The 25,528-nt window shown below is 42.0% G+C and overlaps 1 protein-coding gene across 3 annotated transcripts in view; it reads right to left on the bottom strand.

The window, feature by feature from the left end:
- ITGB5 (integrin subunit beta 5) overlaps positions 1-25,528 on the bottom strand; it is a 780,917-nt gene that overhangs the window by 637,469 nt on the left and 117,920 nt on the right. For all 3 annotated transcript variants that reach the window (XM_078682057.1, XM_078682058.1, XM_078682059.1), the window contains one exon: positions 16,827-16,912. In XM_078682057.1, coding sequence (XP_078538183.1) covers positions 16,827-16,912 — 86 coding nt within the window. The remainder of the gene's footprint in view (positions 1-16,826; positions 16,913-25,528) is intronic.

Genomic DNA, 25,528 nt, shown 5'->3' with positions numbered 1-25,528 from the left:
CATCTCTTCAATTTCCCCTTTTTCTCTGTTGTCTCTTCTGCATCATTATAGTTTCACTTTTTTAAAGTTACTTTTTATGATAGTTTTTGAGTGACATAAATTAAAAGGTTAAACAACATAAGAATATACATACAAACAGAGTGATTGAGCGTAAATACACTTTTCAGACCTCAGGTAACAAAGTTCAGGTAATTTCACTCATCTAGTTCTAGTTTTCCTTTTTGTGACCTTCAGTGGTTATTGGTCAAACAAGGATAAAAGTTTTCCCCAAAATTTTAAAAAGTGAAGCTTGTTTTTTAGACCTTTTCCATTGTGGCCCGTTGTCCTAATTCCTTTGTCCTGCTATTGATGTTTAAATAGCTGTCTCCTTTCAATTTAACAAGATTACTTTCTTTCCTAGTGTCACAATTTAGATGGAGACCTCTGCACATGGAGTGTAGATGTTCGTACAATATAATACATTTTGTATATTGTTAATGGTTCAGGGTATCAGTGATCGTTTGTTAGGAAAACATTTTGGACATTTGAGAAACAGGTGTTTAAGATTGATGATTTTTGTACAACACTTCAAACATATGTATGATCTCGTGATGTTTTTTTTTCTTCATTTTTGAGGGCAACCTGGGCCGGACAAGCCTATTTTTCCACCAGGCATGTCCCGGGTGGGCTGCAGCCCTCAGAGGCTTATTTTGAAAGTCACACTGGCTACCTCTGTCAATTTCCTCAGCTCCCTAATGTTAGCTGAAGGAGACACATGGGAGGCTTAAAAAAAAGTGAGAGCGAGAGAATGAAAGCAATCAAAGATGGAGAAGAAAGAAGGAGAGAGAGAGCAAATAGGTGGATGAAAAGAGAGACTGTGTGAGTAAATGAAGGGAGATGGGCTGGTTTGAGCATTTTTGCTACGGCTTTTTTGGTTCCCCAGTCCAGCCCTAAGGGAAACCAATAAGGTATGTAGTAGACTTTGAGTTTGATAATCAAGTTACTCAGACTAGTAGTTACTGCAGTTTTACAACATCTCTATGTTGGCTTAACTGATTTAAATAAATAAAGCTTAAGTAGACTAAATAAATATTTGCTTTCAATATTCTCCTCAGAAATTAGCAATGTGTGCCTGAATCATTCACTTTTTCCTGAAATTCTCAATCTGTTGCATAAATTGTTGGTAATCTGAACTGTCCGATTCCCATAATCTAAAGTTACTGCACATTTTGGAGGAGGTCATGAACTGAATTCCTCTAAAAAAAAAAAAACCAAGTCAGATAAGACTTTCTGTTCTACAGTTTGTCCAATACATAAATTTGCGATACAGTTTAATGTCTGACTAGTGATGTAATTGTATTTTCCTTTCAACTTGTTTACAATCACACCAGGCACAAGCAGTCAGTGCTAAAGCAAATTGAGAAGCAAATACTCTGCTATCTGATGTTAGATTTCAAACAGCAGATGAGAGAGCAAAAGGGGTCTTGAAAATGCTGATCTAGTTGTGACTGCTGGCGAAAGAGCAAAAATGAAGGAATTCATCACATAATGTTTTTTCCCGTCTCAATATTTTAATTGATTTCGGACTGGTCCTTCATGGTGCAGGGTCTACAATTCTGGAACGTAGAAAAACAATTGAAAACTATGGTATTCAAAAAATCTTTCAACATACAACATGCATCTATGGGCTCAATCTCCTTGAAATGTCAATCTTGCTGTTTTACTACATTCGCTAACTGGATATTTTACTCTAGTAGGTAATGTAGGGATTAGCTTTTGCCTTTTTTGGTTTTTTCCACTTATATGTAGCTGCATAACTTGTCACCATGATGGTTTGATTTAGGAATCTCCTCGTCGGTTGTGGAGTGTTTTTAGCATTCTGCTTTTGGCAGTTGCGTTAACACTCAAGACCTGGACGGAGTATTTCCAAGTCGTGGGCTTCTTTTACTGTATTGAAGAATAGACCTTCGGAATTTTACTACAATGCATGACTTCTGATTCAGCATTACTTAACACAACATTTTGGTGACGAGCGCGGAGTATTCTTTAAAGTCCACTGACATATACATAATTCAATTTTGACTTACAGTCTTGACCACTCCCTGTGTGCATATCTCACCTACCACATCACCAATCTTGTATACGTGTGGCCATAATACAAATAGAAAGAGTACATATATCTTAGATGGCCCAGTTCTTGCGACATGGGAGTTCATTACCAGAAATAGATTAATGATCAGCAATATAAGAAATAAATGGGCTTTTCAAAACCTACATTTATTGTTCTTGATTAAGGGGCAAAATAATGAATACTGTAATCCCCAGATCATCGGATGAATCTGAAAATTTTATAACAAGCTATTCATAACGGGTGTAATTATTGATGTGGTCATTGAAGGTCAAACCCAGTGGGGGCATGGCAGGTCTACAAGATGACAGACATACAGCTTCAGGTGTCCTTCCTGATCTCTATTGGGTCGCCAACCATATGACACCAAGTGGTCTCCACAAGACAATGCCAGAGGGGACAAAGAATCCTGAGGCCAACATTTTGAAAGGAGAGCCACAGTTGTGGTGTACATTCCTAGTGCAGCATACCAGGCACATTAACATGGCAGATTTCAGAAAATGAGGAAAATGCTAGGACACCGGAGCATTGATGAAGTAGCTACGGTAACATTGCTAGGACCCTTAAACTTCAAAAGACTGGAACAGCTGCCCCACTGCACAAGTGCCGCTGCATTAGATAAAAGACTCTGTAACAAATTAGAGCCTGTTTAGAGATGCCCAATCTAGCTCCAGTGGAAACAACAAACTATGAGTAATCTGCTCCATTATGACGCTACTGTAGCCTCTACCAAGACTAAAGTGGCTGATCAGAGGTAAAGTCCCTTGTCATTTCATTCCTGGGTAGCAAAGGAGGAGGCAGGCGAGGTGGTGGAGAAACTGTAGGCTCTGAGGGTGGGGGAGGTCTCTGCCGGCACCTGGTGGTGAAAACGCAGGTTACACAAGCAGAAAAGCAAATCTCACTATTCAGAGGCGCCTTTTAGTTAGATAGTAGACCCTTACCCCTGGTTGTTTCCTTTGCAGCAAGGGAACCCACTTGCTGAGATTTGTCAGCCCTCTTAGAATGGACTCATGGACTAGAATCTATCGAGCAATGAGTTCTGTGGGGACCTCATAACACTGCTGGCCCTGAGCCTACACAAAATTGAACACCTCTATGCGCCGAGCACAAAGTTGAGTAGCAAGCTAGGATCATTTGTGAGGTAGCATATGGTAACTCTGACCTAGAGGCTGGAGAAAATAGCCTACACTGCTCTGCCAACATAACTGATGACAGGGGAATCAGTATCGCAGTGGCACCCATGCTACCAGAATCCAACCCCAAGGAAGTTGTGGAGACAGTGAACATCCCTACTTTGGAAGGTTGATCACAGAGAGAAGGGATTTCTCCTTGAGCCCTTGAGCAGGAAGCCCATCCACATCCAGAGCCATCACTGGAGTCAGAAATTAGGAAGTCTACAAAAGTGAAACTACTTTAAAAGGGATGGTAAAAAAATCTGGGGTTGAAAAAACAAGAGACTAAGCAAAATAGGCACCAGCTACTACATCAACACGCAAGGATAATAATCACAGCCCATCATCAGAAACGTTATTCTAAAGGCCTCTGGGAGAGCAAGAAAGAGTAATAAGCATTTAAAATGGAGATTCGGTGATACCGGATGAAAATCCAGGATTTGAATGTTGTGGGAGATGGCAAACACATTCTTGTAGACAATCTAGATGAACAAGCTGAAGACTGTGAATATCTTTAAGTTTGTAGACAGTGACTAGAACAACAACACATCCATTTCCAAGGGATATGGAACGGCCTGGAGAATCGCTCTAGTTGAAAAACTAGTTGCACACAGAGTGTACCATGTGAGATCAATAGAGGGTATCAGCAAATATCTGTCCAACCTCTTGGTCAACATACATGACAGAGGGTATGATCACCTGATCACGATGAAGAGATCACACTGGGTTGCTTCCTGAAGGAAACCAAAGCATATTGGGTCTAAGTTCAGAAAAAGTTACAGACCCCTCTCAGTTGAGCGAAGATAGCAGAGAATCGAAAGAAGGTGCATCGCGGAACACGAACTACACTTACCACAGTCCTTAGGGGCGATCGCGCTGGTGTGTGAGTAGTGTGCGACCCCACCCCCATTTGTAATGTTAAAGCTCCCTCGAGCAGTTGGCTGACGAGCCTGGGACCCCGCACCTGCGCGCCTGAGTGGTACTAAACCTGGCAATATTTGGCAGCCACCGGCAACCCCAGAACACGGCCTAATCCCTGCTGATGAGGGGTAAATACCCCGAAACACATGTCCAGGGATGGCGAAGATAGCAGAGAATCGAAAGAAGATGCATCGCGGAACACGAACTACACTTACCACAGTCCTTAGGGGCGATCCCGCTGGTGTGTGAGTAGTGTGCGACCCCACCCCCATTTGTAATGTTAAAGCTCCCTCGAGCAGTTGGCTGACGAGCCTGGGACCCCGCACCTGCGCGCCTGAGTGGTACTAAACCTGGCAATATTTGGCAGCCACCGGCAACCCCAGAACACGGCCTAATCCCTGCTGATGAGGGGTAAATACCCCGAAACACGTGTCCAGGGATGGTGAAGATAGCGAAGATAGCAGAGAATCGAAAGAAGATGCATCGCGGAACACGAACTACACTTACCACAGTCCTTAGGGGCGATCCCGCTGGTTTGTGAGTAGTGTGCGACCCCACCCCCATTTGTAATGTTAAAGCTCCCTCGAGCAGTTGGCTGACGAGCCTGGGACCCCGCGCCTGAGTGGTACTAAACCTGGCAATATTTGGCAGCCACCGGCAACCCCAGAACACGGCCTAATCCATGCTGATGAGGGGTAAATACCCCGAAACACGTGTCCAGGGATGGCGAAGATAGCGAAGATAGCGAAGATAGCAGAGAATCGAAAGAAGATGCATCGCGGAACACGAACTACACTTACCACAGTCCTTAGGGGCGATCCCGCTGGTGTGTGAGTAGTGTGCGACCCCACCCCCATTTGTAATGTTAAAGCTCCCTCGAGCAGTTGGCTGACGAGCCTGGGACCCCGCACCTGCGCGCCTGAGTGGTACTAAACTTGGCAATATTTGGCAGCCACCGGCAACCCCAGAACACGGCCTAATCCCTGCTGATGAGGGGTAAATACCCCGAAACACGTGTCCAGGGATGGTGAAGATAGCGAAGATAGCAGAGAATCGAAAGAAGATGCATCGCGGAACACGAACTACACTTACCACAGTCCTATGGGGCGATCCCGCTGGTTTGTGAGTAGTGTGCGACCCCACCCCCATTTGTAATGTTAAAGCTCCCACTGGATTCAAGCAAGCCGGGCTGAAGACGGCTGGAATGCCAGAAACCGGTCCACGGAAGCTTGTTTCCGGTCCAGGGAAGACATGGCTTGGCAGTTCGGGCTGGACTGTCCCATGAGGCACAGGGTCAGACTGATTTGCATATAGCCATGTCTGAACTGGGGTGGCAGAGTGGGCTAAAGAACGGTGATGGATTAAACCCAGATCTTTTGACTGGGTGTGAGTGTTTGATTGATTCAGATGCCCCGTCCATCACCACCCCCTTTTGTACCACCTTTGGAAGGTCAGCAGCTACACAGATAAAGACGTGCACTTGCTGAGACTGGCAAACAAGCTGCGGTTAGACAATTAATTTGGGCCAGTCTTGGGATCTTTCAGATGGTTTGGTGAAGCCAGGGGAAGGCAGTCGCTGGGCTGAGACAAGAGATTGATTGGAAGGTAGTCAAAGAGGGAATACCAAATACAAATATTTGTCAGTAGGAAAATTGCAAACTGGTTCTGACAGGGTGCAAAACTAGGATCTGCAGATTGCTGGGAATTTTCTTTTGAACCCTGCTGTTTATATTAGTTCTAGATTTTAACCATAGTTATGTTGAGGACATCGGGATGGCAGGAGGGAGAAGCAGGAGGGGTGGGGCTATGCAAAGCACAATATCCCACCCTTATATGGGTCAACACATGCGCAGACTGTTCATATCCAGTCGGTTATACATCTGATACAATCCAACACCATGCATGACACAGTAACACCAAGATGTACCACATACAGTGTTCAAGGGCTTAATAATCCAAACAAGCGGTTAAGCATACAATAGGAGCTGGTAAGCCCGAGGGGGGATATCTGCTTCATTGATATCCTCCTACACATGAATAAAAAGGCATCCACCAAGACAGCATGGATAACAGTACGCTTGAAGTCGGACACTGCCTTTGCTGAATTTTCAGTTAAGAAAGGAGGACAGGGATGTTGGATAGTGTTAAACAAGATGTTGGCAGGTCACCCAGTGCCGTTGGCTGAATGTCTGGCACCATAGTCACCCATTGACACCATCAAACTGCAGACTAAGAAGTGTAAAATAATAAAAGCAAGGAGGTAGTCCTTCTGCTTTTTGCATCCAGGATCTGGAACAACATCCCCAAGTCCATCAGATCTACCCCAATGGTGCTCCAAATTAGGAGAGTTAAAGATGCACCTCTTTAAAGGACACTACATTGCAATCTATTAACAGTCCACATACTAGCTATCATATCACTTATTGACTGTATGCTTGTCTTTGACTCTGTGCAGTGCTTCACTGCTATTTGGTTTGTGCAATAGAAATACCAAATACATAGAGTAGACTAATCCCAGGTCTTGGAAATATCCCCAAACTGATTATCTATTTATAGACAAACTTCTTTGGACACGCTAGACATAGTTGGCCAGAGCCTGAAAACACTGGCTTACCATGGTCCATTAACAGTGGCACCGGGCGCACATTGGGGATTCCTAGCCCTTGGAAGACATGGCAGTTAAATTAGATGACTCTGTGACCATCAATGGACTCAGACTTCAGATTACAGAATATACATGAATATATATCTAAGAACAATACAGCAGAGGTGAGCAAGGGGCACCAGAGGGACACCCTGGAGGCAGTAATTAATTCACGTTCATCCATTCAAGAGGCCACTTATCTAAAAGCAATAAGGATTGCACTCTTATCTAAATTTACACTCGAGCATCAGGACTAGTAGACAAGACCTAAAATTGACAGATCAGAAAGAACAGTTTGAGGACAGATACATTCAACTGAAAAGGACAATGCCAATCATGCATTGGCTGGGCCTGGCACGCATGTTCATGAGGGAGGTAACAGAGCAGACAGATTCTTAGACACAAGGTTAAGGGCAAGCAAGTATGAAGCTGTACAGCAGAGATTCAAGTAAAGAGGTGAGCAGCAGAAGATGGCAAACTCTGGGCCTTCCAAAGTTTCTATCAAGGCCCTGTGGGCTATTCTAGCCCACAGGACATAAAAGGACTTAGGCATCAAGTTAGACCCTAACAGTAGTGAACCATTTATGGCAATAGAACAAGAGGACCGAAGTAGCAGAATATTGGAAGAACTCCTAGAGGTATTCACTGATAAATTAGGTCACCTAAGAAAAACTTTGACACAAGATAATATTAAAGGAGAATGCTGTACCAGTGGTGCATAAGGTCCAATCTATTCCAAATGTAATGTATTAACCATTAAAAATGGAATTAAATAAGTTAATAAGTCAAGGGGTTATAGAGACTATTGTAAGCTCACTCGGGTTAGCTTCCATCGTGGTTGCCCAGAAGTCAGGAGGTAGAGGGATATGCTTATGAGTGTACCTGAGGGATTTGAGCAACATCATTTGGGTCAACAGGTTTCCCCCAACAAAAATACATGATGTGATCAGTATGATAGGGAATGCTTGTTTCGTCAGTGCTCTTTATTTAATTTATAAAGCGCCTGAATCACCCCCAAAGGGGTATCTCCGCGCTGTGGGGAACACAGCAGACAGTACAGACCAGAAGATCAAGACTCAGAAGAGCTCTGTTTTAAGAAGTTTTAAACAAAGAAGATATTCTGAACATTTTCGAAGATGAATCAGGAGTTGATTCCAGTAATGGGGCGAAATAGAAGAAGTCTTTCCCACCTGTACGGGCTTTCCTGAAACGGGGTTGTCCCAAGCAGGGGTTTTTCTCCTGATCGAAGGGATCTATTTGGCTGGTATGGAATACGTTTTTCAGTTAAATAACTGGGTTCTCTGACATTCAAAGTTTTGTGTACAATGAAACATATCTTTAATTTGACTCTCTTGCGTATCGGTAGCCAATGGAGTTGTTGCAAGAGGGGGAGGGAGGATGCTCTAGCTGGTAGGTTCCTAACAAGACGGGCAGCTGTATTTTGCACCACCTGGAGTTTATTTAGTGAAGAGTCGCAAGCAGCAATCAGGAGGGCATTACAATAGTCCAGATAGCTCATCACTAGTGCCTGAATGAACATTTTTCGCACGGAGAGAGGAAGGAGAGAAAAAACATCCCGCAAAAACCACTCAACATATGGAAACAGGAACCAGCGGTGGCTACCTCCTGATCTTTCATGGTAAGTTTCTGGTCTAGACGGACGCCCAATTTCTAAACTGTCTTTGGGGCAGGGGCAATGCCCAACTCAGCGGGTCACCATTCTGGAGACCAGAGCCGCAGGGCATCCCCAAAGAGCATAATCTCGGTTTTCCCAGCATTCAGCTGCAGAAAGTTCTCCATCATCCAAGAACGATTGCTGTCTTACCTTCTGAGAAACGAGACTGGGTGTTCAGGGTGTTTTTGTCAAATGAAAGTAGGAGCGGAGTATCATCGGCATATGAGATCTGGATAAAGACGGATTCTCTGAGTATTTTAGCAAGGGAGGCCACATAAATGTTAAGTAGAGAAGGGCTAAGACAGGATTCCTGTGGCCCGCCCTTGTTAAGCTCCATTGTTCGAGAGCGAAAGGATCCAAGATTAATAGTCTATGTACGATGGGATAAGAAGTTCGAGAACCATGACAGGGCTTGCCCCCAGATTCTCACTCTCTTTAAATCCCTGGAGCAAAAGGAGATGGGATACAGTATCAAAGGCTGCCGATAAATCTAACTGCACCAGCAGAACCGCCTGACCATTATCGAGGAAGTGTCTTATATTGTCTGTAACACTAATCAGTGCTGATTCTGTGCTGTGCCTTGGTCTTAAACCAGATTGTGAGGATCAAGGCATCCTGTGGACTCAATATGTTCTGCGAGTAATTGGTTGATGTGTTTTTCCAGAAGTTTACTCATAAGAGGCAGAAGGGAGATAGAGCGGTAGTTGGATAAATCTGCTACAGGGGCATTTGGCTTTTTCTGAAACTGGATTTTCTGTGCAGCTTTCCTCTCTGGTGGATGTTGGCCTTCTCTCATGGAGAGATTGAGTATCGGACAGATGGAGGGAGCCAGTTGTTTATGCAGCAGGGAGGAAATTCTGTCTGGAATTAAATCCATGGGTGACCAAGATTTGGCTGCTTTCAACATTGCCTCAACAGTGTCTACTGTGAGCGGAGTAAAACTATCCAGCAAATGGACAATATATGAAGTAGGTAGAGTGAAATTTATTATTTCCCTCTGAGCTTCCCTAACTTCCGTGAATTTGTCATAAATCAAATTGATTTGTGTTGAAAATGATTGGTGATCTCATCGCAAAGGTCTTGCAACTGAGGGATTTCATTGGAGCAAGCCCTCGTATTAGTAAAAGATTTAAGTATTCAATATAAATCTTTAGTAGAATTTTCTGCCAGATTAAGCTGTGAGGCAATAAAAGCTATACAGGCCTTTTTAAAATTCTTACGATAAGGAGCTAAGGAAGCCTTATAGATTTCCTTATCATTCTGGTCATGAGAATGACGCCAGCATTTCACTAGGTTTTTGGAAAGAGTTTTCTCCTTACGGAGTTCCTGAGAGTACCATGCTGCATGTGGGCGCCGCACATTATTAAGTTGCTGTTTTAGAGGGGCCAACCTATCTATAGCCGATTTTACTGCTTTGTGATAGTCAATTAAGCAGTTGTTAATATTCCTAGACTCCCAATTCATATCCGCCAAAAATGTATTCATAAAGGCGCCTGGGGTAATTTTACGCCACTATCTCCTATAACTATAGGAGACATTAGAGGGGGTAAACTTCACCTTGGCCCCTAGAATTTGAAAGCCAATTAGGGAGTGACCTGACCATACCAGAGGGTGGGGAGCCTCAATATCAATGTGGGGAGAGTTAGCAAGGAAAAGACCTAGTGTGAGTCCTGCCGAATGGGTTGGACCCTCGTTTATCTTATGCAGTCCTAAAGTAGCCAGATCAGCAAAGAACAGAGGGGCGTCCACATTGGAGGCCATTTTACTATGTATAATAAAATCTCCTAGTCAATAAAGTGTTTGGTGGAACCTCTCTTTGGCATATCACGAAAATTGAATTGCATCCAAAATCGAAATCTCTAACTTCATTCATAAGACCTTTTGCTGCTTTTAAGTTTCTCAGAAAACTGTTCGGTCTGGAATTAGCGGCTGCCGTATTTCAGAGGGTGATGCACCAATTATTGAAGGACACAGATAATAAGCTTGACTTTCAGGATAATTTGTTGACCTATGGCGATTTGGTACACAATCACAATATTACACTGAAGAATGTCCTCACTACTCTTAAAAATGCTGGCCTAAAAATCCAACTTGACAAATACAAGTTTTGTGTGGAGTCTTTAAATTACTTGGGTCATCACATTCCCAAAAATGGTATAAAACCAAAGCTTGACCTAGTGGTGGCAGACAAAGAGGCACTTCCATCGATGTCCAAAGACAAACCTAAATCCTTCTTGGGTTTGGTGGAATATGAGCCCAAATTTGCGTAGAATTTCACAAATCACACTACAGCTTTGAGACACCTAATTAAAAAAGGGATTCCATTTGAGTTTGGATGGCGCATGTGATGTAGCCTTCGTAAGTATCAAACAAGTCATAGTCGAGGCACCGTCATTAGGAAATTTCTACACTTCACGTAGAACTTTACTATACAATGATGATAGTGGATGGGAAGGAAAAAATTGTGGCATTCATTTTAAGACTGCTGAAGCTAATTATTCCATGATCCAAAGGGATGCGTTAGCCTGTTAATGGGCTATTACTCATTTAACATTCTTTCTGTGGGTTCCACCTTTTACATTAAAGACAGACCATAAACCCCTATGTACATTTTCACAACCAAAGGGAGAGAACGCTATTGGGAAAACATGAATTGTACATAAACAAGGATATGGTTATGAGAGGTGGGAAAATTGTGCCTCCTAAAGACCTCTGCGAGAGATTTGCAGACTTGGCACAGGAAGGTCATTTGGGGCAAAGCATCACAAAATCCAAAGTCAGAGCTACGTACTGGTTCCCTGGTATGGACAGTCTGGTGGAGAATAAGGTCAAGGAGTGTCTCACATGCTCAATCAGTGATAAAAATAAACATCTAAGGAAAGCCTCTTTGTCCCTGATAAGTGTGCCATCTAAGCCGTGGGAAAAACTGGGGTTAGACATAATGGGCCCTCTCAACAGTTCCATGTGGTCAGGCAAGTTCATTATAGTTTTAGTGGATTACTACTTGCATTTGATTGTGGTAGGGTGGTCAATCGCACTATTATTCAAGACATGAATGATTTTTTTATCTGATATTTTTATGACAGAACGGATACCTAGTTCTATCATAACAGACAGATAACGGTATCCAGTTCACTTCGAATACAATGAATGCTTTTTTAAAGAATGTATCCATTGTACATCTTAAAACCACCTTGTATTGTCCTAAAGCTAATGGGCTGTTGGAAAGGGTAAACTGCAAGTTAAAACAATGCACTCAATCAGCACACATCTATGGAGTACCTGCATATCTTGCTGTGAAGAAGCTGCTGTGAAGTAGCATACAGCCCCCAATTCAGTTATGGAAATGTTACCTTTTTTAAAGTTCGACTCCCACGTGCTGAATTGATTCCCAATTGGATTGAAGATGGGGAAACTAGATAGGTTCATCAAGACAGCGTGAGTGAGTGTATCAAGAGTCAGCAAAATTGCTACAAAAGGAGATATGACAATAAACACAGAGTGGAAAGTGGAAAGCGGGAGATTGGGTTGTGGTCAGAGCCCCAGACTCAAAGAAAAGTAGGGCCAGTAAGTTTTCCAAACCACTGAGGGTAACGAAAGTCAGTACAAATGTGGTGTCGCTAGAGGATGGAAGACTGCGGAGTATGGACAGAATTTCCAAGTTCTACTACAGTGAGCAATCCTGGTACTGAGATGCCCTTGTCAACTTCTCAGGAGCAGTCCGAGTCAGCCCGCAGGCCTCGTCAACATCACGCTCCTGAGTGGCACAAAGATTACATTTTTCAGTAATCATTTATGGAAGGAGACTAAGACAACATATTTCTCATGAAAATCACAAACTCAGCTTCTAAGACTAAAGACATCTTCTCCATAGTCGATGAATTATCACAACCGGACAGAGTACTAGCTAAACCTGTCCCCTCACAATAATTATGCGATTCCCTAAACTCGTATTTCAAGGAGAAAATCGTCACAATCAAAAGCAGTATCCCCCCTCCCACGCCCTCAACAACTTTCCCTATTCCATTAAGCTCCTGCTCACGATACTTCTGCTGCTCCCCGTTCACACCGCCATGAAACCGTGTGGTGTAAGTGTGCTCTACAAATAACTTTAACATAACATAACAAGGAGAAGTGTTGTGATTATTCTTTCCAATGTATGTGATGTCACATAGTTGGGCACTTGTATTTGTGCTGTCATCATTAATTACCTATATTCTGAGCTGTGTTATGGTATATATGTTTTGTAATACAACTTGGTCCTTCCTCTTATTCCCATGTCGCCCAGTGGACTTAGAACATTTCACTGCCATTATTCATTCAATTTGACAGTTATGGTAGTTACTGTGACTCTGAGCCTGTGACTAAAAGCAAATACATCTTCAGCTTGTCTACATGTGCTGCTTTGTCTTATTTGCAACATGCACATGTTTGGGTACAATGTCACTGCTCAATTTGAAGTGCCTGAGGCAGAGATGAGCTAATAGCCAAGGAGAAAGTGCTGATAGGAAGTTTAAAGATGTTGAAAACCCTGTTGGGTTTTCAGAAGCCTTCCACAAAACCTTTGATGTACAGTTAGTCCCATTGCAAGTTTTTAATGTGTTTGGTAATGCATCCTATATCAGAAGCATCAATTCTTAGTAGCTAAGTCCAACACAGATTCAACATCATGCACTTCACATCGACCAATTACATTGCTGAACATCATTGTAGAAATCTTTATGAAGGTTTTAGCTGCCAAGCTAGATATGGTTATGCTCATTTTACGACATGCAGATCAGGGAGACTTCATCCATGGATGCAATACCAGTGAAATAACACAAAAGCCATAGCCAGGAAGATAGGTTGAGAAATGGTCCTTCTCTCCTTGGATGCAGAGAAAGAACTTGTCTGCGCGAACTGGAAGATAATGGCTGATATTCTGCTGGTGCTGGATGCTGGCCAACTATAAGCTTCCTTGGGCTAGAATCAATATGAATAGCCTACTCTCAAGACAAATTAACATCAGACAAGGGACTCGCTGCTCCCTGTCCCCTTTACGCATTGCTCTTGCAACAGATTAACGACAATCCCTTAATCTGAAGCATTAGACTGATGAATGAAACCTTCAAGTTCACAAGCTTCACAAAGGGTATATTGGTGTCTCTAAAGGAACAACAACAATCGCTGAAGGAGTTGTTGCTTGAGTTGGAGATGTACCAGGTAACAGAGGGTCTCTATTTAAATCTTACTAAATTTGAATGACTGGCACTAGCCACGGGGACCTGGTTTAAGAACGTGCATCAAGCCAATAGGCCTTTAAGTGGTCAACAGCGTATACAATATTGGCATATCAGACTGACACCTACTTTATGTATCAGTGCAGCTGAAAAGTTCATGGCCTTGTTGAGGAAGGTTAAGGTGTGAATCATTCCATAGCAAATTTACACACTCTCATGGATGAGATGGCTTGCAGCCTTTAGGCGGATGTTCTAATCCAAAATTGTGTTTCAAGTGCCATGATGTAACCTGCCTCGAGGAGGTTTGCAATAATTTGATTTAGGTCGGTAACAACCTAGATAAGGGGGAAGAAATGAACCAACATAAACAGGGAGGATTGAGGGTCCCTTACCTTCTCCGTTACCAAAAGGCCTTCGTTACATGACTGGATGGTTAATGGAGAGACAGATGGCCTATGGTGCTTCATAAACATAAATGTGGCTACGTTTGGAGGTCCCTTGGGTATCAAAAGCATAAAAGGTTGGAAAGTATACCTCTTGCTATTCACCAGACCCATGCTGGAAGCGTGGGATGATCGACCTTTGATTCCTGCCTGATTTTCCATCTGCACCCATTTACTCAACTGTTTGTCAACACTGACTTCACACCACGCTTAAGTAAGCATTCATGGCATTCTGAGAGTGACAAGAGATTTCTTTTTAGATATTGCAATCTCTTTAATGAAAGAATAATCACACTCTTCAATGCAGGAAAACACGAGTATGGAAATCTGGAATCGTAACGCTAACATATTTTGCAAATAAGACACTGAGCTCTACAACCAGAGGGAAAGCAGGAGGCTACGGAGGATCTCACACCATGTGAGCGATCCATGCAGTAAATCTCCTCAACTATAAACTTTTAGCCAAAATATACAAGATCTTTAACTCACACTAGTTGAACGCTAATTTCCCCTACCAACTACAATGGGAAAAAGAGCTTAACATCACCTTAGGTTCCAAAGCCGTTTGAGCACATTTTCAGCGGGCTAATAATTATGTAAGACTAGCTGAAGGGAAGAGGCAATAAACAAACTATATATGAAGGTGGCACTAAACACCAGTCATGCTATACACAATGAACCCAACAAAATCAGACAAATGCTGGAGAAACAATGGAGGAACTTCACTATGTTACATATCATGTTGAACTGGCCGAAGCTGGAAAAATTCTAAGCAGAGGTACTCACCAATACTGATCAGGAAATTGGGAAGGAGGTTGAAAGGTCTTGTGAAATGATAACTTTGGGTGGCCATCTCAATATGTTTAACCACTCTAATCAGTGAGGGGCAATCTATCTTTTGCTAACAGTGAAACAGTTAATCCTATCCCTGTGGGGGAAAGGCTAAACAACGGACTAGTCGCTATAGAGAGTATGCAAATTGTTGAACCATGAAAAACTAGCCAACAGCTTAGCATGCAGGGAACAAATGGCCAATAAATTGTGGGATCAGGTGCTTGTCTCCATCAATCAAGACTACAGAGGCCTAACATGCATAAAGAGATTTGGGTATTGGGTAGGGACAGATAGATCATTGAGAAGAGAGAGTTACGAGAATCTAGAGAATAATGGAAATATTGAGTTTGAATAGCGGGGGTCTGGCAGGAGGCCTATGGGTGGTTCTTCTTTAAGGTGGTAAGGAAGGGTGAGGGTTAGGCTTTGGGGACTGTTAGGTGGGTAGGCCCGCCTTGTACTATAGGAATGATGGCAAAAGGTTCAATGAAAAACTATTGAAACTAATGTTCAAATCCACAGAAAGAAATAATTTGGCATGGTTCCAAAAGAAATACAACTCTTTAACCTCAACACTAATACTCTGATTGCAATGAGGTCTGCTGCTTCTTCACAAGAAGCAACGATCCTTAAGGATGCAGTGTAAAATTGTATAAACATCATCATAATTCCCAAGAACTATTTATTCCCCAAAAATAGCTACAGATACAGACAGACGCTTAACAGAAAATATTTTGCTAGAGTTCTGTTTTTAATGACCTGGGTTCAGATTTATAGTTAAACGGACGGTTCTCTATACATCAAGGTAGCGGAGAACATTTCATCTACCATCCATCAAATTTAGAGATGACCACCGGCCCGACAGTCATTTCTCTACACTGAAAGGAACCACCATTATGACTATTCTTTTCAAAGAGCAAAAGGTTTGGTGAACGGCCACTGAACTCCCAAAGTGAGAGTTTGTGTCAGAAAAACAAAAAATCCTCCCGCACACACTCTGGGAGCTTTCTTGTATGGTCTGGGGAGCATTGATTTCTATCCTTCACGACCTGGGTTTTCCTGGCAGTGAATGAATGAATGAATAAGACACTTATAAAGCGCACGGCTACCAAAAAGGCCTTGCAGCGCTAGGGGAAGAGAACATCCACGTACTAAGGTTCGAATCATGGAAATAGAAACGTTTTCAGCCGTTTACGAAAGACCAAATAATTTTTTTCCAGGCGGATAAGGGCAGGAAGTTGGTTCCAACATTTCGCTGCGTTGTATGCAAACATACGTCCTCCACTCCGTGCTCTATGGATCCTGGCAACCACTGCTAAATGTTTCTGTCCAGAGCGAAGGGATGTATTGGGGTGATAAGGGGATATGTTGACTCCCTCGCTCCTTAGCGCCAGGATGCTCCTTTCGGAGCGGCAGTTCGCGCTCTATAAATTCCGAATAACATAACATATAATGGTTTGAAAGATCGGAGGGCCCTTGGCTGAAAGAGTTTTATAGGCAATGCAGAGTGCCTTGAACTTAATTCTTTCCACCGCTGGCAGCCAATGCAGAGAGGTAATATGTGGTTTTGCAGATACCCTACTTGGGACCTGCATAAGAAGACGGGCTGCACAGTTTTGTACAGTTTGAAGAGTGAGAGACAAGGAAACAATATTACATCATGCACCCCAACCAGCCCCTAATCCAGCCTTCGGAGGATCCATCTGGGGCCCCACTGTAAGAAAACGTAAGATTCGCCTGTCTCTAAATGAGGAAGGCAGACCGAGGGTTTGTTAGACAGGGTACTCAGTCACATTTGAAGCTATAATGCTTACCTCCTTTGCACACCAGGCACATTGAGGATGAATGAAGAGGCAGTCTTCACAGGAAGTGGCACTGCCACTAGTACAAATATTGACACCTGCAACAGAAACCACAAGTATGGGTTAATTCAATGATGAAGCAACTAAACATGAAGGTTTGTGTATTATAATTATGAGAATATCACTGACAAATAATGCTTAGAAATGTGCCACAGAACATTACAGATTTTAGGATGCTGCTGGCCTACATGCAGACACATCATTTCTTTAACAAAACTATTGCACATTTCACTTCAGGTGATCCATAGATTGTTGTATGTAGATCTATTCCAAGATGTAGAATTGAATTTGGAAATTAAGGTTTGTCACAGCACATCATACAATTTGCATTTACTGGCACACAATCAATTTATACTAGATACACTTGAATGAAAACGTAAAAATGCAGTAATTTGTGTTGCAATAAAAAGATTTGCAGCTAAAAAGTGAACAGGAAAAGAAATACGACGAAGCAAAATAGTAAGTGTGATCACTAATGTAAAATGATTGTGTGCCATTACTTGCAAATTCTAAAGAGTTCTCCCATTTTTCATAATAAGTCAAATAACACAACACAATTCAAATAATGCTCTAAATAATCATCTCAGTGGTTTAGTTACTAACAATATAAAGTGGAGAGTAGTAGAATTACTTTCTCCCACAAAATTTAGTTTAGTGTGATAGAAACCCTGTTGTTAAAGGATCCCATATATGAAATGTTAAACATCCATTGCAATGACCGAGAAATTGTCAGTTAATTCTCCCATCTGGCTTCTATCTTCTTATCTTCAAGACGCATTTTGTATTTATCATGTAGAATTTCCATTGTGTTTTTCTTCTGTTTGCATGTACATATCAACTTTCAAAACACCTGTATGTATCTACTGGATGAGGTAGGAATTATTTGTAAGTGATCAAGTGGAACTTCCACCATCATTAATATTTCATGATACAAATGATAAAAAAATCAAAATAGTTGAATGGATCAACTATTCCACCTACTATCAGTCACCTTTGAAACACTTTACTGAAACAAAGCAGGAACAAACAAAAGCATGGACATATGTTTTTCTCCTTGTTTTCCACTTTATCTCAGAACAACAACATTAACTTTAAGTACCACACTTAGCTGTATCACACTAAATATTCAGTTGTTTTGCTCTGGTTTCACTGAACAAAGGGCAAGATGCTTGCCCAAATAACAAGCACCCATCCTTCAATAAACAAGCCTTTTTTAATTATTTTTTTTAGGAGAGAGTGCCAATAGCATGACAAAGGCTCATCTGGTTCACCAATCAAATGACCTTCCTGGTTCATTATGAACCTACTTTTGATGCTACACAATTGCTTAGTGACAGAGCCCTTTACTACAAAATAGCACAACAGGTGAAGGTGGTGTGACATAGCATTGTGCCTGAATTCCAAATGCTAGGCTGAAAACTAATCTCGGTCACAGCTCTTTGTAGGGCCTCTTCCATGGTAGAGAAATCATTTATGGGTCTTCACCTATATTTTCATTGGAAGTTCTCTTCCGTTTTACCTTCTTCTTGAAATTTTCAAATATTAAAGTTCTATGACTGTGTCAGAACGTAGAACCTGCCCACCACATATTTCATTATGTGCACCCATCAACTTATGCTTTTTCTTGTGCTTCTATTTTTCTGAAATTAAATATAATGGACCTAGTGGCTGGAACTCTAATTTGTGCCTATGAGTAACTGTATCTCAGCCCACAATACTTTTAATGATTGTTTTGCCCGTGTATCGATCACTGACTGCAAAATTCCCATATCAATATAGATTTCCATTGAAATTGTGTGATTTTGTTGCATTTCTCATAAGTTTAAGGATATTGAAAAAATTTCACACTAACGCAAACAATACTGGAAGTACTCCAGGGAAAATAAATGGATCATTGATTGCTATGAGTACTTGTATGCATAACATTTGCACATGTGGTGTATACTACAGATGAAACTTTATTTTTTGCTCAAATTTAAAGCAATAGTGCTCTCGTAATTATAACTTTCTTGTTGTTTCTCAACAGGGAACATATGTTCTTTGTGAAACAGGAGCTTCTAAAACACCCCTATGAAAAAGGGCTGTAGTCTGCCTACTCCCAGTCTAGGAAATTATTTCACCGTCAGCGCGACACTACTAAAGTTGAAAGCCTTTCCATGAAGGAGAACCCAGTTCAATTTTTGGTGAATAACACGGTGTTCACAAACTCTTACAGGTAGACTCACTCAGGTACTCCCCCAAATCAACCATACAAGGAAATGTGAATGCAGAAACACCACAATAATTGTCATGTTTCCTTATTTGCAACTGTACTTTGCATATGACATTTTGCTAATTCTTACTTTGTAAACAAGTGGTGGGAAATTTCAGGCACAAAATGAAAATGTAAGTGAACTCAAATGTGCGAAATCATTTTGGAATCTGTCCCACTCTTCTGGGTTGTACCTTGTAGGCGTCTCAGCACCACACTTTAGAAAATCCTAAAATAAAATGAATACGCCGCAGTTCTTTCATAAAATAAGATGAATTCGCCTCAGTACTTTAACAAGAGCCTTCAGCATATCCCTAGGAGTCTCGTATTCTAAGGAGAAGCTTTCCTGTCCTGAATGTCAGAGCCAATTGAGACAGAGACGAGCTGCTCTGTGACGTCCTATCCTGTGGAAGTCAGGCGACTAATGTAAAATGTCCCCGTCCCCAAATGACAAAACCCCTGTGCGTGTGGCAGCTTGTCACTTTAAATAGCATTCGGGAATTATTTTAAATGGTGTTTTTTAACTAGCACAATCACAAAACAGGGGGTGGTAGAGGTTTCAGCTAGGTTCACCCTCCTTAATCAGTTATGAACACAAAAAGACCGGAATACCGGATTTTAGAACCTAACTATGGGATAAAAAGAGACCTCTGTTCATGTGGAGTAGAAAAGTCTCCTGACCAGAAAGAAGAGTTATTCTTTCTAGAGTCCCCTCACTCATCAGGGTTTTCCCCTGGTGACATGCTTCATCATAGGGGTCCTCTCAACCCGCTGTGGATTGAGGTGTGCTGCGACTTGCCAAATTACGTAGGAGCACTTATGTGAAATAAATGTGTAGTGCAGTGATGAGGGGTGGGGAAAAATATTGGTTAAAAATACCTAACTAGTGGGCGAATGCTGTATTCTTGCTCCTAGTTGGTATGTTAAAAAACAGGGGTGAAAACTGGGGAAAACAACATAACCATGATGAATCAGGTGTCCCTAGTATTAGTCAACATGTTTCGAGCCTCCCCTAAAGCTCTTCCTCAGAACCACACAGGGGCCAGCCCTGTGCGTACCACTCCTAGGTGACCTATAATTTAGATACCTAGAAAAATATAGTGAAACAAGTGAAATAAAGTTCCACACCTAATGTACTTATTTAACTAGCCTCGTTTTTTGGCCTCTAAAGAAAACTGGAGGAGAAAAAGGGGAGAGGAGGGGAGAGGGCAGAGGTGGGAGGTGGAGAGAAGTGGGAGGTGGAGAGAAGTGGGAGGTGGAGAGGGTGGGGAGGAAAGGCGAGAGGGAGGAGAGGAAGAGACTAGAGGGAAGAGATTGAGGAGGAGGAAAGAGGGTGGAGGGCAGAGAGGGAGAAGGGAGGAGCAATGGAGGGTACATGAGCAAGAGTTGCAGGAGGACGAGGGGAGCCGGAGGAATCTAGTTTTTATTTAGTGCTTCCTACCACACTTATGCCATTTAAAAGGACTGTAAATGCATTCAGTTTGCATGAGGTTATAGGTTCAAATCTCAGCTAGGTTAACTCGCCTTTCATCCTTCTCATGTTCGTTAAAAGAGCACCATAAATTGGGAAACAGTGACATCGGTTAATCTGTTATTTGCAGTGATTAACAGAGGTCTCCATTTTCCAATTCATGGTGCAAGCAAAGGACCCATGCCAGGAAACGTACAAACTGGTTTCTGAAGGTATTTTGTATAAATGTAGAAAACTCACCAGATGTATTGAGCTTCCAACCAGCTGGAAGGGGATATGAATGTACATTACAAAACCTATATGATAACGGGATCAATGATAAAGGGATACATTCTGGATGTCTTTTGAGTTAGATTCATATGAAATGGTTTCAGAACGATTGTATCCTCGGGACAGGCCGGCCTTGTATTTAGGCCACTGTAGGAAGTTGCCCAAAGATTCCCCAGGAAAGGGTCCAGATGACACTAGATTGAAGCATATGGCTTGAAAAATGGACTTATTGGTGAAAGGATGGGGTAGCGCCTAAAAAGCACATTTCCATTCTGCCTAGATAGTAAAAACACTGCACCCGGGCGGTATACGGATGGGAATAGGAAACTATGTTAACCATGTGGTGAGCAACTGAGATCAAAAGTTGTTTGTTTTGTGTGTTTTTTTTATTACACAGACTTGACATGCAACCTAAAATACCTTGTTATTTGCAAGCTGTTACACGGGACATGAGCGTTACAGGCCATGTGGCATCTCTGCAGTGACTCATTTAATATTCATTGGTAAATGAAGACAATGAAAAAAAAAATACTTCTACCATTAGTCGCTATTACGGGTCAAGAAGGATTCGATAGGGTGAATTTAAAAGAATGTGTGGCCCGTCCAAGAGAAATTATAAATTGGCCAGGAACTCAATAAGTACAAAATGTGAAACCAGAAAACAAAGAATAGGTGAAAAGGATAATGAACTTTACTCTGGGATTTACAGAGCCAAAAAAGGGACAAGCATGAACCTGAAATCCTGAAAAGCTGTATCCGGCTTTAAAGTGCAAACTGCACAAAGAATTACTGAAGTTACAATGATTTTACCTTGTAGAATAGGTGTCAGTACTTTCATTTAGCTGCAGAAACCCGTGATTTCAAGGGTCATTACAAGGCCAGTCGCAGGGGGCTATTGATCACAAGACCGTGCCTCAGATGCCATGTGTCCAGAGATTAATTTGTGGAAGAAACGTTACACAGCCCAATTGTTCGCTGAGAAGCCCATGGCCATCTCAACTGAATGATGGCGTCAAGTATGCCAAGGCTGCACAGGTTTGGTTCCACTTCATGAATCTTTAGCCCATCACCAGACACTCACTGCCACTCTGTCTCGCTTTTGCACGTTCCTGCTTTCTCCCTTTGTCATGTTTGTTCTGTTTTTCGGTTATGAACTCTGTCTCCGTTGTACGTTTTCCCCTCTCTTGCTCTGGAGCAAAAATAGGTGCCAACCCCCAAGAATGAGTGGTGGAAGGCCCCACCTGCATCCACTGGTTCAAATTAAGCACAGGCATCATCAAGGAGTATAGAAGGCAGACGAGATATACGTCAGCAAAATGTACATTTTAGGAAAACCAGGAATGGTGTTGCACATTTTTCTCTCAAAGGGTCCCTTTGCTTTCAGCAAGAAACAAGACGTCTGCATATGGCATAAAAAACTAAATTTTTCGAAAAAGGTAAGTGGTGGTTCCCAACGTCTTACTTAGGAGCCCGTGTTGCTGAATATCACGTTTGTGTAGTGTTGATTCCACCACAGGCCTCTTTCTTCCACCAACCTAAACACTTCCTGTCTCTAGCTTGCAGGTTCTTCTTACCCTTTTGATTCCCTTTCCTGCCTTTCTCTATCTTCCTCTGGATCACAGTCAGGCGATAAAAAATAAGCCCTGCTCCCCAAAAATGAGTGCCACTGCCAACCACCTGCGCAAAGTAAGAACTCCTTGACAACCAAGTACAAGATACAGCTTTACCATGTGATTTGATACAATACACAATACTGATAGCCTTTCATACAATCCTCAGCGGGGGGGATAAGCAGAAGGTTGGCCTTTACATGAAGCGTAGCTACTTCCATCAATGTTTTCTTCCTTTTCTTTATGAGCACATGCATCATTGAGGTTGTATGGGTTTTCCCTAAAATAATTTATGAGGAACTATTGTTCAGCAGTGAAACGCAGGAAAGAAAAAAGTACCACAAGATAAAAAGATCCACATATATCTTCAGCTGCAAGACTTCCGTTTATTAAAAACCATATATTCATTCATAAAATGTATTAAAAAAGCGTCCAATACAGCATCAGATCACTAAATATGCAGTACCACTAAGATTCTACTTGCTCGTTGGCACATAACTGAAACTCCCAACTGTGCACTAACTACTGTACCCTAAAGACTTGGCTGCAACATACTGAACACAGAACTTCTTAAGATGGTCTACGTTCGTATATTTTAACTTCTTTCAGAGCCTTCCCCAATTGTTCAAGACATATTTTTATTAAATCCCCCAACGAGTAGGAAATTCCCAACTGGGTTCCATTTAAGGGTGCAAAAACTGCTACAGAAGATAGTCTTAGAAACAATTGAGTGCACAGTGTTTTAGCCACTGGACTGTACCTTGAAGTAGCCCAAGTATTGTGAAAGTAATATTCACACCTGTGACAAGCATGTACAGGCCTCCTACCACCACCCTAAGTGTATTGGGACCAACAGAGTTTCTTGTTGAGTGTTAAACTTTTGCAACACAATATTCTCCCAATCACACATGCTGTGCACCTTGAAGGCAACTCGAGGTACTACAAATCCGACAACAAGAGTACAGTGCAATAAGGCGTTTTACCACAGCTAAACAACCACCGGACATTTATAGTACTAGTTCGGAATCTACCAAAGGGTGCATGGCTTGCACGCTTGTGTTTCCTATAAAAATCAAAGTTTCACTTTCGTGTCACATTCTAAACCAGTCGAAAGTGTGGACTGAACGATGTATTTGTCTGTGGGTTGTAGACACATACATAAAAAGACTTACAAGTATTTGAAATCTTGTAAATGTTACATGACACGTTGGTTGAAAATGGTATCACTGTATGTATCCCTGTGTGGTCCGATGCTCCCCGACAGTTTTACAAGCTGCTTTGTAACTATCTTCACAAAGAATGCAGGGCAGACAATTTTAAAAAGGGAATTATTGTGCAGAGTAACCTCTGTACAGGAAGTTATGCCTTTTGCAGATGGTGCCATTCAACTGAGTTGAAGGTTAAGCAATTGCATAGAAACATTGTACACAAACACAGGATATAATAGGGGTTATAAAGGGTTCTTTTATTTCTTGCGACCACAGCGAAGCAAGCTGGAAAGTAACAAGCTAAATATGTGGACATAGTGCAGATAATGCTGGTCAGGTTTCCTTTGATTCCCACTATATACTCCGTGAACCACGTCACTTAGATTACATTATAATGAAACATCTGAGCACAGGACTAGGAAAGTAGCTATGGGAACATTTATGTTCCTGTCTTCTTGCCTAGTTTTTTTTTTTTTTAATAAGTTGCAGTTTTAGATAGTGTGAACTCGACCGGAAGGCTACAGAGTGTTTTACCTGAGCACCAGTTGCCTTAAAGACTGAATCATTCATTTTTAGGTCGAGCCTAGCGGCAGCGCTGCTCACATGCTGTAATTGAGTAAGTAGTGGAAGCCCAGTTCACTCTCCACCCATATTTTTTATTGGCTGGTGTCATTGTCCTTCGTAAAAACTGAATTCAGATTCATTATGAGACTTGTTAGTCCCTCCTGGGTACTGCCTGGTCTCCATCTGTTACCTTCCATAACGACTGGACCTTTTACTTAGCTCATTACACGGTCTCTGTTATTAAGTGGCTGAGCACTATTTTCTTTAATGGTCTTTCCTTATTTCAGTCCGGTCCGCTTTCACTTTAGTGGCTGCGCTGCTTTATTTAATTAATTTGCTGTGCGGTCCGCATTAGTTCAGTGTAGCACAGGCAAACAAGCATTTGCAATGCAACAGGTCTCAAATTTAAGCGAGTTTGAGCTATTGGCATTGTAAATGACAATGCCTTTTATTCATGTTTTAGTTTTTGAAACATAAATAAAACGCATTGTCCTTTACAATACCAATAGCTTAAACTTGCCTAAATGTGAGATCTATTGCATTGAAAATGCTTGTTTTGTATTTTTTAGATTAAGTGATTTGCCCAGAATAACAGGATGTTTGAGCCTTCCGCCAGAGTCAAGCCTAGTCCCCCAGCTTCAAGGTTGGCCGCTCTAGCTGTTAAGCCACATCCTCTCTCCTTGACCAATATATATTGTTTCAACTGACTATTACAACACTAGCCTTTTCTCACATCACCAGAGTGCCGTTCATTCAATGGGCATTCATTTTAAATACCTTTGGAGCATTGGAGGCAACAGGAAAACACTCACCGATCAAAGTAAAATACAGCTGACGAGAGGCTACACTGCAAACAGTACAGACAGAGATCAGGCCTAGTGTGACCGCCTTAATGTTGCTCCACTGGCTGCCCCAGTTTTGCACGTTTACATTTGCCTGTTTACATTTCCTTTAGGCAGTGCTTAATTTGTGCTAGCGGTTGCAGGTGGTGGGCACTGACACTCATCTTTGTGGTCTGGGACTATTTTTTTATAACATCAGACTTTGACAAAGAACAAGAAAAACGCTCAAAAGGGAGAAAGAAAGAATAGAAGGCTAGGAAAACAGTGACAAATGTAGAAAGCAGGGATCATAAAGAATCTGCAAGAATGAGATGAAGGAACAGGATGTTTAGGCTGGTGGAATTAGGAATAGGCAACCCTGGCATTCAGAAAAAAAACCTTTGGACCCCTGCACTTTGGTGTGTAACTAATTAGGTGCTTTCTTTAGGGTGGGAGAAA

Source organism: Lissotriton helveticus, chromosome 3_1 (genome assembly GCF_964261635.1).
Source record: "Lissotriton helveticus chromosome 3_1, aLisHel1.1, whole genome shotgun sequence".
Lineage (NCBI taxonomy): Eukaryota > Metazoa > Chordata > Amphibia > Caudata > Salamandridae > Lissotriton > Lissotriton helveticus.
This window is presented reverse-complemented; position numbering and strand designations above follow the sequence as displayed.